Source organism: Asterias rubens, chromosome 13 (genome assembly GCF_902459465.1).
Source record: "Asterias rubens chromosome 13, eAstRub1.3, whole genome shotgun sequence".
Classification (NCBI taxonomy): domain Eukaryota; kingdom Metazoa; phylum Echinodermata; class Asteroidea; order Forcipulatida; family Asteriidae; genus Asterias; species Asterias rubens.
The window spans coordinates 7,790,775-7,807,807 of record NC_047074.1 but is presented as its reverse complement, the minus strand read 5'-3'; the positions used below and the strand labels follow the sequence as shown (position 1 = coordinate 7,807,807).

General features: G+C 38.7%; 1 protein-coding gene across 1 annotated transcript; it reads left to right on the top strand.

Annotated features, from left to right (window-relative positions):
- Positions 1–4,660: 4,660 nt before the first annotated feature.
- Positions 4,661–7,758, top strand: LOC117298887 (monocarboxylate transporter 12-like). Its single transcript, XM_033782257.1, has 4 exons — positions 4,661–5,058; positions 5,889–6,032; positions 6,241–7,077; positions 7,504–7,758. Exons 1-4 carry the CDS (start codon positions 4,869–4,871, stop codon positions 7,620–7,622), a joined length of 1,290 nt encoding a protein of 429 aa, XP_033638148.1. The 5' UTR covers positions 4,661–4,868; the 3' UTR covers positions 7,623–7,758.
- The last annotated feature ends 9,275 nt before the right edge of the window (positions 7,759–17,033 follow it).

Genomic DNA, 17,033 nt, shown 5'->3' with positions numbered 1-17,033 from the left:
GTCCACAACCAGGGCTCCCGGCCTCCTGGAACCGAACTCCTGGACACAACCTTCAGCTGGGATTAATTCCCAGAGTCAATAACCCTTTAACAGCTACATGAGCGGAATGTTTTTAACGGAAATGGTATTTTAACTTGTTTATGATGCACTTGTTGACCATTTTAATGTGATGTTGATATGTGTTTACACTTCTGAATTTTTCGTCATTATCGATTAAAAAATCAGGCCCCAACCTAAAGGTTTTGAAAAACTAAAAACACTTCTGCCGTTGAGAGTGCGCGTAAAAGGACAATGCCGCTGACGTCATCTCTGGGAGCTTGCTTTGTTATGCCTCCACGCTGCTACAAAGCGGCTTTACAAATTGGAGCTCCCAACTATGACGTTTTGAGAGTGATTACGTAATGGAGCTTTTCGAAAATCTCTACGAAAAGCGCTGGATAAGGGTATTCGAAATGATTGTTTTTTTTACACAATTAAAATTTATTTATAATCATATGACTCGATTTCCTTATTCATTAAAAACACTTTAAATGAAATTTAGCAAAGTTCACGACTTGACATTTTCGTTCAAGCAGGTCTTTAAAAATCGCCAATTATACTCCCCTGGAAGTATGGTCAGGGAGATTGCTCAAGAGCTTTAATCTTAACCACTTCAATAACTTTATACTAACAGCTCCAGACCAGACAGGGAAAAGGTCTGGAAGAACGTACTGGGTGGAATGGATATAAAAGCAGGCAGTGAATACCAGGTGGGCTTTATCAAGGGGGTCGTTCATTTTAAAGGAACACGTTGCCTTGGATCGGTCGAGTTGGTCTTTGAAAAGCGTTTGTATCCGTTTGTTATAAAATGCATATGGTTGGAAAGATGTTTTAAAAGTAGAATACAATGATCCACACACATTTGCCTCGAAATTGCGTGGTTTTCCTTTTACTTTGCGAACTAACACGGTCGGCCATTTATGGGAGTCAAAAAATTGACTCCCATAATGGCCGACCGTGTTTATCGACGAGGTAAAAGGAAAACCACGCAATTTCGAGTGATACTTGTGTGGATCATTATATTCTACTTTTAAAATATCCTTCTAATCATATGCATTTTACAACAAACGGTTACAAACGCTTTTCAAAGACTAATTCGACCGATCCAAGGCAACGTGTTCCTTTAACGTGGAAAAAAATATCTCACGCCTTAAGCTCGGTTCATACTTCCTGCGAATGCGAATGCGAAGCGAATTTGACGTCACAACCCTCTTTTCGCAGCGATATTCGCAAGTGAGTTGAGCAAAGTTGAACTGCTGCGAATTATTCGTTGCGAATTTGTGACGTCAACATTCGTATCGCATTCGCATTCGCAGGAAGTATGAACCGGGCTTTAGGAAGATAGGACGACAAAATATCTACTTGAAAATGCCACCGCACCGGAATCGACCCGACAACTCGTATTCCATATTGTAGCTTACAAAACAGTATGAGCAACATTTTTATTATTATGGAGACGACAACATTTGCAAATTATACTAATTTAAAGCTTATTATTAAAACATTCATATTTTTCTGATTTATATGTCAAAGAGTAAATTTATTTGTACCGTATTGTAGCTACAGCAAATATGGCATTTTTGTACCGTATTGTAGCTACAGCACATTTGGCATTTTAATTAGACTCCACTAATGTTTACCTTTACAGTAAAGCTTTTTTTTCTCACTGTTGAATTTATGACCTTTGCAGTTACATGTATAGCGTGATCGCAAACATTGGTCAGGTTTATGCAATAGTAAAAATAATCAGACAAATACAAACAGACGAAGCATTTCGGCTGGATGTTCCTTGACCGGGTAACAATCGTCACTTTAGTAAATCATGATCGACGATGGCAATCCCCGTGGAAGCTGGTTCACCGTAATAATTATGTCTACTTGTTTCGGGGTTGATGTGGACAGGAATTCTTAAGGGTCTAGGCATCATGTTGCCAACTCTTACGGAGCAATTTACAACCGAGAAGTGGCTGATCGGATGGCTGATGATTATAGTCAGTGGCTCCATCTACCTAACTGGTAAGGTCTGCTTTAAAACCTGTTATAGAATATCAATGTATGATTTATCTTGACAGTGAATTTCCATCCAAATTTTTGTTTTCAGTCTGGAAAGGAATCATTGGTCAAAACGGAGGTAAAATTACAACCATATTTTTATTCAGAGCTTTGACATGACTCCAAATAACCATTTAAATGTATAATGTATGCATACCTGCTCTAAAAGGAGCCCTTTATAAGGTTTTTGTGGCATTTCGGGGTGTGCTGAATCCGCAAAACTGGGTTCCCTAGCGAAATTTTGAGTTTTTGACCATGATTATTAGGCTAGATGCATATTCAAATTAGCTGCTGAATTTCCAATTTTGGACCTTTCTTGAACCATTTTTATCAAAATCTCTGTAACCTGGAGAGCAAAAGAAGCAGTGCGTCTGTATCTAGATGTTGAAGGTCACTGAATACGATGAAATCATTTCTAAAGTAATTAGGCCCCCTATCGGTCATAAAATAATATGCAAATTATAGTGGCCGCCATTACGAATATTCTCCAATATTTCGTTAACTATGCAAGCAAAGATGACAATGAAAGTGTATTTACCTTTGTTTCGGAGGTCTTAGAAAATGATTTAAAATGATAGAGACATTTTCTAAAGTATAATTAGTACTCATAAGTATGCAAATTAGTGGCCGCCATTACACAATGTTTGTCCCCATTGTCTCTCTAGAAAAGCAAACACGATAAATGAAAGGACGTTGAGTTCAATTCGCATAATTCAATAAGACATTTATTTCATATTGACATCCTCAATGACAGTGAACACAATTTGTAGAAGTACAATTTTGAACATTACGTGTGTATAGCCTACAACGCACGCTGACATTCAATCTCTGTAAAAATAAAGTCCGTTGACCCTAGTGGGCGGCGCTAATCTGTTATTCATGATCTAGAATGATTTGAGCTCGAATGTTCAGGGCTGTGGTAGTTTGAAGTTAGTTTTAAGTACTTTCCTGAAAACATCACAAGTAATCCTTTATATACGGGCTGGTGATACATTTTCGATAGGACACAAAATAATACTCAAGACTGGTGGAAGCTACGACTTCTGTGACTGTTTTGAACTGTTTGAGGAGCTTGTGATGGAGTTCGCTTTTGAACGCAAGTGCAGTCAAAAGAGCCTAAAGTCACCTGGAAGTTTCAAACAAATTTTGATTTTGTTTTTTTCCCGGCAATGCCGACCAGGTGTATTGCTGCTGAATGCAGAAAAACACTTTTTGTAATGTACCAACTCACGACTTGGACGTACATGTACTTTGCACGTGTGTTTACCATACGCATTGCAGGCAAATCTGCCTCGATTGACGTCACAAAATGGGTAGGCGGAGTCAGCCCCCAAACAACTTTATACAATTACTAAAAAGATTGTTTTATTGTTCGTAAGCATATACTCTTATGTTTGAAAGAAAAACAATTCTATTTCCAGGTGACTTTAATTTAAATCCAGAAAGGACATTTTCGAACTTCATCTACAGTTCGGTATTTTGGGGTCTGTTTCCCCATATTTTGTGGCGGGTGTCAGATTGTGTACCCGTTTTTGCTTCGTCTTCTTCTGCACATAGTCACATCGGCAAAGAACTGATTTACCGTCCCTGGAGTTGATCGTTTTAGAGCCAGTGTATGTGATCCTCGCCGTATCTTCTGTTGGTGTGACCCTCGCCTGTATTTCATCCCGGTGGACGTATTAGCCCATAAGATACTTATTTTGTACGGCACACTTAACAGTTTATTCAAAAACGAGACCCCAATTTGACTTTTCGGTCCATACAGAAAGTTTAACTTAAACAATTATAACTTCTGAACCAGGTGGTGAAGGTATGAATAGCGGTCCTATTGCACATGGTTCGGTTAGAATGAAGGTAAATGATTTGGTTGAGGGTCAGTTTTGGATTCAGTATCACAATGAAGATAGCTTTAGGTTTTTAGGCACACTCAAAGTTAAAACAAGGCGCTCTAAAGGTGGTTGGTTTTCTGTCTCACAATATCAGGCTGAACTTAAACAATCACATCTCCTGAACCACATGTCATAATTTTGTGCTATAACCTTGTAGCTTATGACACATTAAAACACCAGTATTCAAAAACCTGACCCAAACTTGACCTTTGTGAGTGTGGGTTCGCACCCCATGACACTTGCATCCTTGGATACTTTACCAATGATCTGCTTTGTCCTTCGGATGGGACATTAAGCAGTAGGTCTCGTTTACTAGGATTGGCAGCTGTGGAAAATTATGAAAAGAGTAAATTTCTTAACATCCTCTGCAACAGGATTTCACGTAGGGACAAAACACAACTTTTGTTTAAAAAAAATATCTTTTACACAAAACCCAAATATAGACGCTTTCACATACACCAAATATAAAATTGTTTCATACATAGTGCAAAAGAACTTAATCGTTGCCTTTTTGATTGCGTGCTCGGCTGCCTGTGGCGGGCTGTATTATTATATCTTCACAGAGGATGTTTTCGTTGCCGCCCAGGTGTTGCGTGGTCACACACAACCAACGTTCCGATCTATGCACGGCAAAAACTGTACACGCTTGACCGCGCAACACCAATGGTCTTGGAACCAAGACTACCCAGGACAACTTTCTGGTACAGAATTCAACCTCAATGTTGAATTCATGACCTTCGCGGTGGCGTGAACGCAAACAACGGTCGCTATGTGCAAAGAAAGGCTAGGATCAGGCAAACACACAAACAAACGGAGCATTTCGGCCATTTCGTTTGGTTGGATTTGGATGTTGATGGACCTGCTAACAATCTACATTTGAGTAAAATAATGTCTGGCGATGGCAATCCCCGTGGAAGCTGGTTCGCCGTAATATGTCTACTTGTTTCGGGGTTGATGTGGACAGGAATTCTTAAGGGTCTAGGCATCATGTTGCCAACTTTTACGGAGCAATTTACAACCGAGAAGTGGCTGATCGGATGGTTGATAGTTATAGTCAGTGGCTCCGTCTACCTAACTGGTAAGGTCTGCTTTAAAACCCTTTTAAAAGAATATCGAGGTATGATTGGTCCTGACAGTGAATCAAATGTTTCTTTGGCAGTCTGGACAGGAATTTTGTCAAAATGGAGGTAAAAATGTACCTAAATTGTAAACTATTCAGAGTTTTGACATGATTTCAAAAAAACATTGTATTGTTTTGATGCATGGTTGCTCTTCATAGAAACAAGGGATTCTCACAATTTAAGTGTTTGTTTATCCATAGTCTCAGTGTATCGAAGACGTTGGTATTTTAGACTGTTTGAGAATTTTCTGATGTTGTTCTTTTGGGTTAACATGTGAATTTTGCTATTATACAGGTTTTGTATTTGGGAGGTAGTTCTTTATGATGATTCAGATGACTTAGAATAAGTTGAGTTTTTTTTTTTTTTCTTCTTCTTTTTTTTTTTTTTGAGGGGGGGGGGGGGATTTTGGTCTTTATGCGGACACTATTTTGTTAAAGTTTAATAGGACTTGTGATTCTCCTTCTTTTATTTTCTTTTGGATGACCTATTCGGTGGGGAACGGTCCCCTGCAACATTATTTAAAATGTTCTTATGAGTTTTGAAAAGAATCCGAAACAACTGGAGAGTGCCGTTTTGGAGGATTAGACAATAGGGTTATGATACGCAAAGGCATTTATGTGGAACGCTTCTGGATTGGGTGCGATCGTTTGCAATTTTGTTAGCCTGGCATTGATTCGTGGAATCTCCAATCAAAATGCTACCCGGTACGAAGGTGGGGGAAAGAAACATAAGCAAGGAGGATCCACAAATTGAAGCAGTTTTGTTTGCTTGTATTATATAACTGCAGGTATCTTTGCAGCACCGTTTGAATCTATATTTGGAACCAGAGCTGTGATCGTAGCGAGTGGATTCATGGTTGGGGGATCTGTGATTGCTGCCTCCTTCGCAACGAGTGTCGTTCAACTCACCGTAATATTAGCTCTTGGATTCGGTAATAACGTCAATGAACACATGATGACTCAAATCTGAATTCAACTATTCCTAAAATGCAGCATTGATAATATACATGTAGTTGAGTTGAGACTAAATTAAATTGTTCACACTTTTGCGACAAAATGTATTCTTTTTTTGTGAGTGGAGTTTTAATATTAAAACAAACAGTTTGTTATTTAATACAGCATTCCACTTTTCTTTCACAGGACCTGGGATAAGTTTTGCTATCATATTGTCGAAATCTATGATTGGTCGCTGTTTCAAGACTAACTATGCTACGGCCAATGGTATTGGACAGACAGGGAGTCCATTAGGATTGATTCTTATGGCTCCTTTAGTCCAATTGCTTCTTGATACGTACGGATGGCGTGGAGCTATGCTTTTGCTTGGTGGAATTAGTTTACATCTTGTCGTATGTGGCGCTCTTCTCCGACAACCATCAACAGAAAAGCAGAACCAAGAGTCATATCAACAAGTTCCCTCTGGTGAAGAAACGAAATCAACATTACGAAGAGACAAAGAGTCGACTTCCAGAATACAGCTTATGAAAGAAGTTTTAATGACGATAAAACGTAGTTTTGGTATCTCCGTCTGTTTGCAGAAACCTTTCTGGATCCCAACTGTCATAGCCACATCAAACAGATTGTTACATACGTTATGGAGTGTATATTACGTCGATCACATACTCAATAAAGGTTTCAGTGCTGAAGATGCTATTGTATTTTGCACAGCTGCAGGAGTGGCAAAATTAACTGCGAAGTTATTGACTGGTCCCCTCGTTGACAGAGGTGTCTTAAAGTTACGAACACTCATGGCAATACTACTCACACTGTGCTCAATAACTTTATTGACCGATCCGTGGATGAACTCATTCTGGCTAGCGATAGTGAATGTGGCAATTTATGACTTTACTAATGGTGGAGTTTCTTCATTAGTTGACGTCTACACGAGGGAGTTGATTGGCCCCGAGTTACTCACGTGTGCATTCAGTCGGATGGAATTGGTGGCTGGAATTGTTGTCTCTTGCAGTGGTTTTTTCCCAGGTAATAAAGTCTTTTTATCAGCATTATTTTGTTCATTTTAAAAGCACGCTTCAAAGGCATTGGGCACGGTAATTACTCAAAATATATTATTAGCATAAAAACTTCTTTGCGTAACGAGCAAAGAAGAGCTGTTGATAGTATACATGAGAGAAACCATTATTTCAGAAGTATCAAAAAATCGAATCTGAGAAATACCTTTAGGCCCGAAGCTTTCCCTCGGGCTGCTAGTGGCACACACATTTGTGCATCAAGAGTGCTTTTTGTTTTGTTATTTTCTGACAACGACCAATTGGACTAAAATTGTCACAGTTTTGTTATTTTATTCATGTTGGGATTACTGGTCTTTGACAATTACAAAGCTGTCCAGTGACTTTTAAAGATACAATTGCTTACAATAATATAATTTATTTTGTCTTTCACATTAAGGTTTGATATACGACCAGACTGGAAGCTACGATTTGGCTTTTGTCATGATGGGGTGTGTTTGTCTCACAGCATTGTTGGTGCTTGTTGCGGAGAGTCTTTTGTTAAAAGAATCCATGTGATTCAACTAAAAATGCTTATATTTCCATTGTTTTCTCCAAAGGAAAAAAGTCAATTTGCATAGGAATTCGACGGAATTTGAATTCACGATCACCGTAATTCTGTAAAAGGCTCTTAATATTGTCGTCTACAATTTTTTGTCCGATCCGAACGGAAATTTATATTGAGTTTGTATAAGTATTTATTTTTAAAGATTCTAAAAAGTTACATTTCCTTAGGTATTTTACGAAAGTAGTTATTTAAACACTTTAGATCCAGGGAAGCCGCGGTGAAATTAACACCATTGCTAAAAAAAAATTTTTTTATTTGTGGTTCGAAGATACTTTCAAAGTTTGAGATTTTTGTTTGTTCAAACGTGTCTGGCTTTCTGGGAGCATAGTTTGGCCTGAGATATTGTCTTCCACGGTAAAGATCCTCCCCTGGTTTCCCACCCAGTGTCTTATAACCAGGTGAGCAACCAGGGCTCCGCTCCTGACACCAAACAATGGGCACAACGGCCGAGTCACACTGCAGTGGTGATAACGAAAACGATAACGATCACGACGCAAAAAGAACGCATTCTATTGGTTGAATGAGCGTGTGCGTATTCTGCGTGGAGCCATTCAACCAATAGAATGCATTCTCTTTGCGTCGTGATCGTTATCGTTTTCGTTATCAATAGACCATGCACCGCGCGCCATTGCTGGGGTGTACAGTCATGTTAAAAAGTGAAAAGGAAAACGGTTTTCTCATGTCTTTGTGCACAAAACTAGGCACAAAGCATAGAGCTATATATATTTATAACACACCGCTTGCTTGTTCTGTATTCTGGTTGGCTGAAACACGGTCACGTGGGATGAACTAATATAGTCTAGTGATCGCGCGCGCATGATTTGCGGGAACTAGTACCCGATCGGGCACTAGTCTTTGAAAATAGTGCCCGGTTACAGCGCCCTATCTTGACTTGAACCGTGAACTGTAACTACAAAACTTCCTTTCTTTTCCAGATTTCTGTTCTTATTTGACATTTAAGACCGAGCTGTGTTATAAAACACATATTGACTGGCATAATTCGGTAACTAGTATACGTCTATTCCCCCTCGGGCCTGTGAGTGACCAGAAGAGGGGCCTATTTCCCTCGGCCTCCGGCCTCGGGAAATAGGCCCCTCTTCTGGTCACTTAAAGTCCCTCGGGGGAATAGACGTACACTAGTTACCTCATTGCCAGTCAATATGTGTATAATAGCTCTATGGCACAAAGTCACCCCAGCAGCGGCGCGCAGCGCATGGCGGCGCCCAGCACTTGCGCGCCTGGATCGGTCTATAATTGACCCCATAGATATATAATTAAAATCGTTCTATTCTATATCTATGATTGACCCCTTGCACGCACGTCACACGCGGCGACTGATGCCACGCTCACCATGTTGGTGGTCAATAGGTTTACGTGTAAACGCCGCGTCGCCTAAAATGCGCACTTCTCTGAAATAGAGCAAGGATGCTCTGAATAACACACGTTGACATTGACCACCAAAATGGCGCATCCAAGATTATTCTGATGATGACGTCAGGTGAAATGGGTCAATTTTATAGAGAGATTTCGCGTGACGTCACAATGGTCAGTTTTTGACACCCGCCGCCATGTTGAGTACTTATGCACGGTGCAACCAAAACAAACAAGGAAAGCAGTTCATGTGTTCAGTTAATGGTTAAACATCGTAAGCCAGAAGACTGTGGCATTTCTTTTTTTGGCTACCATCGATTTTGCACCCAGCAGGGCCAAGCAACGGCTGGGGATCTATGACCCTATTAACAAGGTGTTTCAATTTTCTCCGATTAATTAGACACACCAGCTAAGAAAAAGTTGTTATCATTGCATTTCATGTTTATTGGTTACAGTGTATGCTAAGTAATTCATTTCGTATTCAATATCAATCTAAATTTATAAAAGCAATAAGATTCATTGATGTTGCACTGACTCATGACAAATGAATAAATAAAAACAAATCCACAACTTAAAATAGTAACAATGTTGGTTTTATACCCAAATCCATACAAAGAGTAAATTTTTTTTTAACTATGGTTTTTTGTCATTGTCCTCTCTTTATTTTTCTTTTGACTTGCTTTTCAGCAAGTCAAAGACCTTTCCTTTCTCCTCTGTTCACTCCAATTTTTGTTTTGTATTCAAAGTTGTTTTACACATTTAAAAATGTGTACATGTAGGTCTACATGTACAAAGGTTTAATTCGGCCTCTGGCCCGCGCGAATAATGTTTTGTAAGTTGTGAAAGACCGTGCATAATTTGAATTATACAATTATAAAAAAACAAAGCAATTGCGTATTATATAATCAGTTTGGAGGGTTAGGCCTGCACTAAACATTGCTCTATAAATGGGTTCATGTGAACGAGTCTTGCAGCAGAGATTTTAATCCATTGAAGCAAGTCGGGGTACCCATAATACAACATTCCATTACAGTTATAATGTCAAACCTAGAGAGCTCGAGGTGCACTACAATTTCCGTTGTTTTGGTTATTTAAGAACCTTTTAAATAATTCTTTTCAACTTTACCTAACAATATTTATTCATTTGTTATTGTGCGTAAGTTTCATAAACAATATGTACAGATGCGACTTACAATAGTAAAAAGAACAGATGTTAACCATTATATAAGAATATTTAAAATTGTAATATACACTGAAAAACACAAGAACAGAAGTTAAAAACTATCAACACTATACATCAGCCGAAACAACATAAAGCCTGCCGAAATAAATGTGTCTTGAGCAACGTTTTGAATGTATAGGGCTACTTGTATCTAATTGGCGATCCTGATGGCATGTGGGAGAGAAAACCTTTTAGTTCAAAGATTACACAATGAAGGCGCTTGCTCATTTATGGGCGCTTTCCCGTTTCCCTTCACTGTTGACCCCGTGGCCAGCGTGTAGTCAAACAAAACATTGCATTCGGGGTGTGCTGAATCCGCAAAATCGGGTTACCAAGCGAAATGTTTACAATCTAATTGCGTATTTCAAAGTTAGCTGCTGATTTTCCAATTTTTGACCTTTCTTTAGCCCCTTTTTAGCAAAATCTTTGTAACATGGAAGGCAAAAGAAGTGATGCGCCTGTATCTAGTTATTGAAGGTCACTGAATACGATTATTATCATTTCTGAAGTAACTAGTGGTCATAAATATGCAAATTATAGTGGCCGTCATTACGAAAACAAAATCTTCTCCAATATTTCTGTAACTAGGCAGTCAATATGACAAATTTAGGTGTCTCTATCTTTGTGTCGAAGTTCTTAGAAAATGATGGAAAAGGATAGAGACATTTCTAAAGTGATTCGTGGTAAACAACACTCATAACTATTCAAACTAATGGCCGCCGTTACAGAATTTTGTTTTTCACATTTTGTTTTGTCTCTGTAGCTAAGCGAGCAAACATGATAAATGAATTCAATTCAATTCAATTCAATTCAATAAGACATTTATTTCATATTGACTTCCTCAATGACAGTGAATACAATTTGTGTAGGGACAATTTTGAACAGTAGTTTGCAACCGAATCAATATAATATGTTTACAGAAATAAGCTTTTAATTCATTTTACAAGAAGGGTAACGGATCATCGATAAGCCAAAATGATGCTAATTTGCTGGTATAGCAAAATGTGCTTTCATGCAAATCAGCTAGAATGGCTACCAATGAATTTTATAACATGTCATGAATCAATGCTCAATGTTTAGGCTGCTTACGACCCCGAACTGCTACTTGATGCTAAAACAGGCCAAAGGGTCAATATTGGTGTCACTCACAAAAGCCCATCTTTTGGTTGACTAGGACAATAATTCAAACAAATTATTTGATCATCAATCTGTCGATGAAATGTACACATTGCTTTGCATTGAAATCCATGCGTCTGACATGAATACAAAATAATGTCCATGTAACCATTTTAATGTTATGAAAACCTTTATAAGGTTTTTGTGGCATTTGGGGTGCAATTTTTTTTTTCGTACCACACGTTGACCATCGCATACACCCATTTAGGTATGGGCGCTTTCCCGTTTCCCTTCACTGTTGACCCCGTGGCCAGCGTGTAGTCAAACAAAACATTGCATTCGGGGTGTGCTGAATCCGCAAAATCGGGTTACCAAGCGAAATGTTTACAATCTAATTGCGTATTTCAAAGTTAGCTGCTGATTTTCCAATTTTTGACCTTTCTTTAGCCCCTTTTTAGCAAAATCTTTGTAACATGGAAGGCAAAAGAAGTGATGCGCCTGTATCTAGTTGTTGAAGGTCACTGAATACGATTATTATCATTTCTGAAGTAACTAGTGGTCATAAATATGCAAATTATAGTGGCCGTCATTACGAAAACAAAATCTTCTCCAATATTTCTGTAACTAGGCAGTCAATATGACAAATTTAGGTGTCTCTATCTTTGTGTCGAAGTTCTTAGAAAATGATGGAAAAGGATTGAGACATTTCTAAAGTGATTCGTGGTAAACAACACTCATAACTATTCAAACTAATGGCCGCCGTTACAGAATTTTGTTTTTCACATTTTGTTTTGTCTCTGTAGCTATGCGAGCAAACATGATAAATGAATTCAATTCAATTCAATTCAATTCAATAAGACATTTATTTCATATTGACTTCCTCAATGACAGTGAATACAATTTGTGTAGGGACAATTTTGAGCAGTAGTTTGCAACCGAATCAATATAATATGTTTACAGAAATAAGCTTTTAATTCATTTTACAAGAAGGGTAACGGATCATCGATAAGCCAAATGATGCTAATTTGCTGGTATAGCAAAATGTGCTTTCATGCAAATCAGCTAGAATGGCTACCAATGAATTTTATAACATGTCATGAATCAATGCTCAATGTTTAGGCTGCTTACGACCCCGAACTGCTACTTGATGCTAAAACAGGCCAAAGGGTCAATATTGGTGTCACTCACAAAAGCCCATCTTTTGGTTGACTAGGACAATAATTCAAACAAATTATTTGATCATCAATCTGTCGATGAAATGTACGTTGCTTTGCATTGAAATCCATGCGTCTGACATGAATACAAAATAATGTCCATATAACTTTGAGGGATTTGACTCAATACAATCTATATCTATTAAAAGCGTAACCCGCGCCATCTTGGACTGAAAATTAGAAGGTCCAGTGGCATGGCATCCTTGTGGAATCCAACACGGTTGTGTCATTATACATACGTCGGGTTGCAAGTCTACAAAACCCTGAACCGAACTCCCTCTTACGAGTTGTCTGATTGGCTGGAGTCACGAGCGATATCTCCTAACGTGTGGTTGTCTGGTTTTGATATGGGCCACCTGTTGGACTAAGGGGGGAGCTGTAGGCTACACACAGAGCCACCTCTTTAGGTTTGAAGTGGGTGGCAACCTCGGACTCCCATTAACATTCCAGAGTGACTCATTGATGTTTCGCAGAGGGGTAAATGGGATTGTGTATATACCATTTTGTACAGGGGGGTTTAATTTCGCGTGTTAAATTAAAAACATTAGACTTTAATACATGCATCTGTTACATATGTGTTTGTTACAATTTAAGTCACTCATGTAGGCCTACCCAACTTTCCAGCATTTTTTAAACGCATCAAACAGCAACCCATTGTTGTGAAACTTTATTTGTTCCATTTAACTCTGCACCATTAGTCGTACAGTCCATACGTCATCCCCCACACACAGAACGTATACACGCAAAATTGAAACATTTTCAAAAAGAAAGTAAATACATTACTGATTCTTTTCATATACATTGTACAGGTTTTGCCAGTTAAACCTACAAAAGAGTACATGAAATCACCGTTTAAGAATAGTATGCTTTCATAGTTACGAACTTTGTGAAACATCAACGGCTGTTTTTAAGCTGTAAACGAACATTCCATTCAAAGTTCTGAAGCAACAAAATTGTTAGAACGCAGTTTGGTCCGGACTCAGGATGTAGGTTTTGCCAAATCCGTTTTGTATTAAGCAATCGGCCGTCAGGTTTTGTTATCGAAAGAGCCCTCATGTGCAGCTGAATCGGGTATTTTTTACGAATTTCTCCACAAAAAATAACCATACTGGCCTACAAACCCTTAAAACAACAAGGCAAATGTTTTCTGAAAGTGAATTAAGTGAGAGGATGTAGGGGTAGCTGGCATACAAACCCTCAAAATAACTAGGCAAATGTTTTCTGAAAGTGAATTAAGTGAGAGAATGTAGGAGTAGTTATTAAATACCAATAAAATTACCGTTTCTATTACTTTGTATAGGGTTCCACAGATAATTATGATAACATATAAAATTGGATGTTTTATCAGGGGACTTCGTCACGCGGGGCGCGCGCCCCGGAGGATGTTGACCAGAAAGTTTACATGAAAATTAATTGATATGATAACAAACTAAAAATTAATGAGGCCGACGCTCTGTTACTCCCAAAAGCGGTGGTAAAAATAGTATATAAGATGTTGCACAGCATGTTCCGAAAACTCGTTTTATTTGGTGCTCAGACAACTTTGTATGCGTCGTTGGACGTACGCTCAATAAATCACGACGAATGGGGCCTTAGATTCTAAAATCGTGTACACGTCATTGGAAACAAAGCAAAAATCATTCAACAGTTATAGCAACCAATCATTAAATATTATTATTTTCAATACAATTTTGCAGAAATTGACTTTGTCGTTAAAGTCCATACCAACTGGCGCGTTTTTTTTTATCTGCTGTATACCAGAACTTCTTCGAAGCTTCCTTTTCAGTCAGATAAACTCCGCGGCTATTAGTGGCTGTGATTATGAGTTTGTTTTAAAAGAGGGTACCACTTTCATACAAGCCTTTTTAGTCGGATTTCTCCTCTAGCTATTAGCAGCGGTGATAATTGATGAGGGGGAGACCAGACCAGACTTAGACCACTCAAATCCGTGGCTAACGGTGACTATGGATTTGTTGCTAAGGGAACCAAATATCACTGCTGATTCCTAATTCAGCGTGTTATACATTGTCCGATTGGCCCATCTCTATATAAATTAACCAAACTGGACGTACAGACCCTCAAAATAACAAGGCAAATGTTTCACAAAGTTCGTAACTATAATGAAAGCAGTTTGGGCGGGACTCAGGATGTACATTTTGCCAAGTGTAACTGAATTATTATTACCTGTAAGAATACCTCCCTTGCCCCCACATTACCTTTTACAACATTTGTATACTAGAATCCTCCTCATCTAGCGGGGTGCCGCGCGAAGCGCGGCATCCCGCTAGTCTATATTATGGGCTGTGGTTCTGAATCACCATATTCCCATCCCAACATATCAGGAAGCTCAGGTATGGAACAGTGACCATTTCTCAAAACACTGCTTGATATAGTATACACGCAACAAATTGAAGCAAGTAGCATCAATCGTTGGAGAATTTGGTTATAGTCTCCTAGTTTTAGACCTTGGTGCCTTAACATAAAATATTTTGTGCAAATCTGCTTCAAATCTGCCAGCCTCAACCCCGACAATGGCAGTGCCATAACATTTACGAGTAGACGCCGTTTGTGCTCTTTCGGGCTGCGTTGATAGTTGTGGAATCTCCAATAAATTAGCTACGAAAGAGGAATGTCTGGTAAAGTAACACAAATTGAAGCAGGTTTGTTTGCTTGTATTATATAACTGCAGGTATCTTTGCAGCACCGTTTGAATCTATATTTGGAACCAGAGCTGTGATCGTAGCGAGTGGATTCATGGTTGGGGGATCTGTGATTGCTGCCTCCTTCGCAACGAGTGTCGTTCAACTCACCGTAATACTAGCTTTTGGATTCGGTAATAATAGCAATGAACACATATATGACCACATAATGACTCAAATCTGAATTCCACTATATTATATATACCATCCCTGCATTGCAGCATTGGTATATACTTTTTGTTTAGACTAATAATGTGAGTTAGTTTACGAACAAATTTATTTATAAATATAGGCTCTTCCATTTGTTGAAAGGAGTTTCATTAGATAAAGAGTTTGTTTTACAATATAGCTTTCCACTTTTCTTTCACAGGACCTGGGATAAGTTTTGCAAACATATTGTCAAAATCGATGATTGGTCGTTGTTTCAAGATTAACTATGCTACGGCCAATGGTATTGGACAGACAGGGAGTCCATTAGGATTGATTCTCATGGCTCATTTAGTCCAATTACTTCTTGACACGTACGGGTGGCGTGGAGCTATGCTTTTGCTTGGTGCAGTTGGTTTTCATCTTGCCGTATGCGACGCTCTTCTCCGACAACCTTTAGCAGAAAAGCAGAACCAAGAGTCATATCAATATGTGCCCTCTTGTGAAGACACGAAATCAAAACTACGTCGAGACAAAGAGGCAACCTCCAGAATACAACTTTTGAAAGAAGTTTTAATGACGATAAAACGTAGTTTTGGTATCTCCGTCTGTTTGCAGAAAACTTTCTGGATACCAACTGTCATAGCCACATCCAACCGATTGATAAGTACGTTATGGAGTGTGTACTACGTCGATCACTTACTCAGTAAAGGTTTCAGTGCTGAGGATGCTATTGTTTTTTGCATAGCTGCAGGAGTGGCAAAATTAACTTCAAAGTTTCTGATTGGTCCCCTCGTTGACAGAGGTGTCTTAAAGTTACGAAATTTTATGGCAACACTACTTACATTGTGCGCAATAACTTTATTGACCGATCCGTGGGTGAACTCATTACTGGCTAGCGATAGTGAATGTGGCAATTTATCACTTTTCTAATGGTGGAGTTTCTTCATTAGTTGACGTCTACACGAGGGAGTTGATTGGCCCTGAGTTACTTACGTGTGCATTCAGTTGGATGGAATTGGTGGCTGGAATAGTTGTCTCTTGCAGTGGTTTTTTCCCAGGTAATAATGCATTTTTATCAGCATTCTTCTGTCCATTTTAAAAGCACGCTTCAAATGCATTGGGCACGGTAATTACTCAAAATATTTTGTTTGCATTAAACTTACTTGGTAACGAGCAAAGAAGAGCTGTTGATAGTATACACCGTTGTGAAAAACCATTATTGCAGGGGTATCATAGTTTTGGAGTAACAGGTGATTTATCACTAAAAGAAATAGTTGAATCTGGCTTGAATCTGGCTTGAGTTGGTGATGTGATGCAGGTATCCGTTTTAATCGGAGTATAATAATATCCAGATCCAGATATCCAGATCCAGATCTTAGAAAGACCTTTAGGTCTAAAGCTTCCTCAGGCTTCTATCGGCACACACATATTTGTGCATCAAGATTGTTTTTGCTTTTGTTCATTTCTGACAACTTCGATGACCAATCGGGAAAAAAAATGTCACAGTTTTGTTACTTTATTAATATCTTGGGAATACTGCTGGTCTTTCACATTTAGGTTTGATACACGACCAGACTGGAAGCTACGACT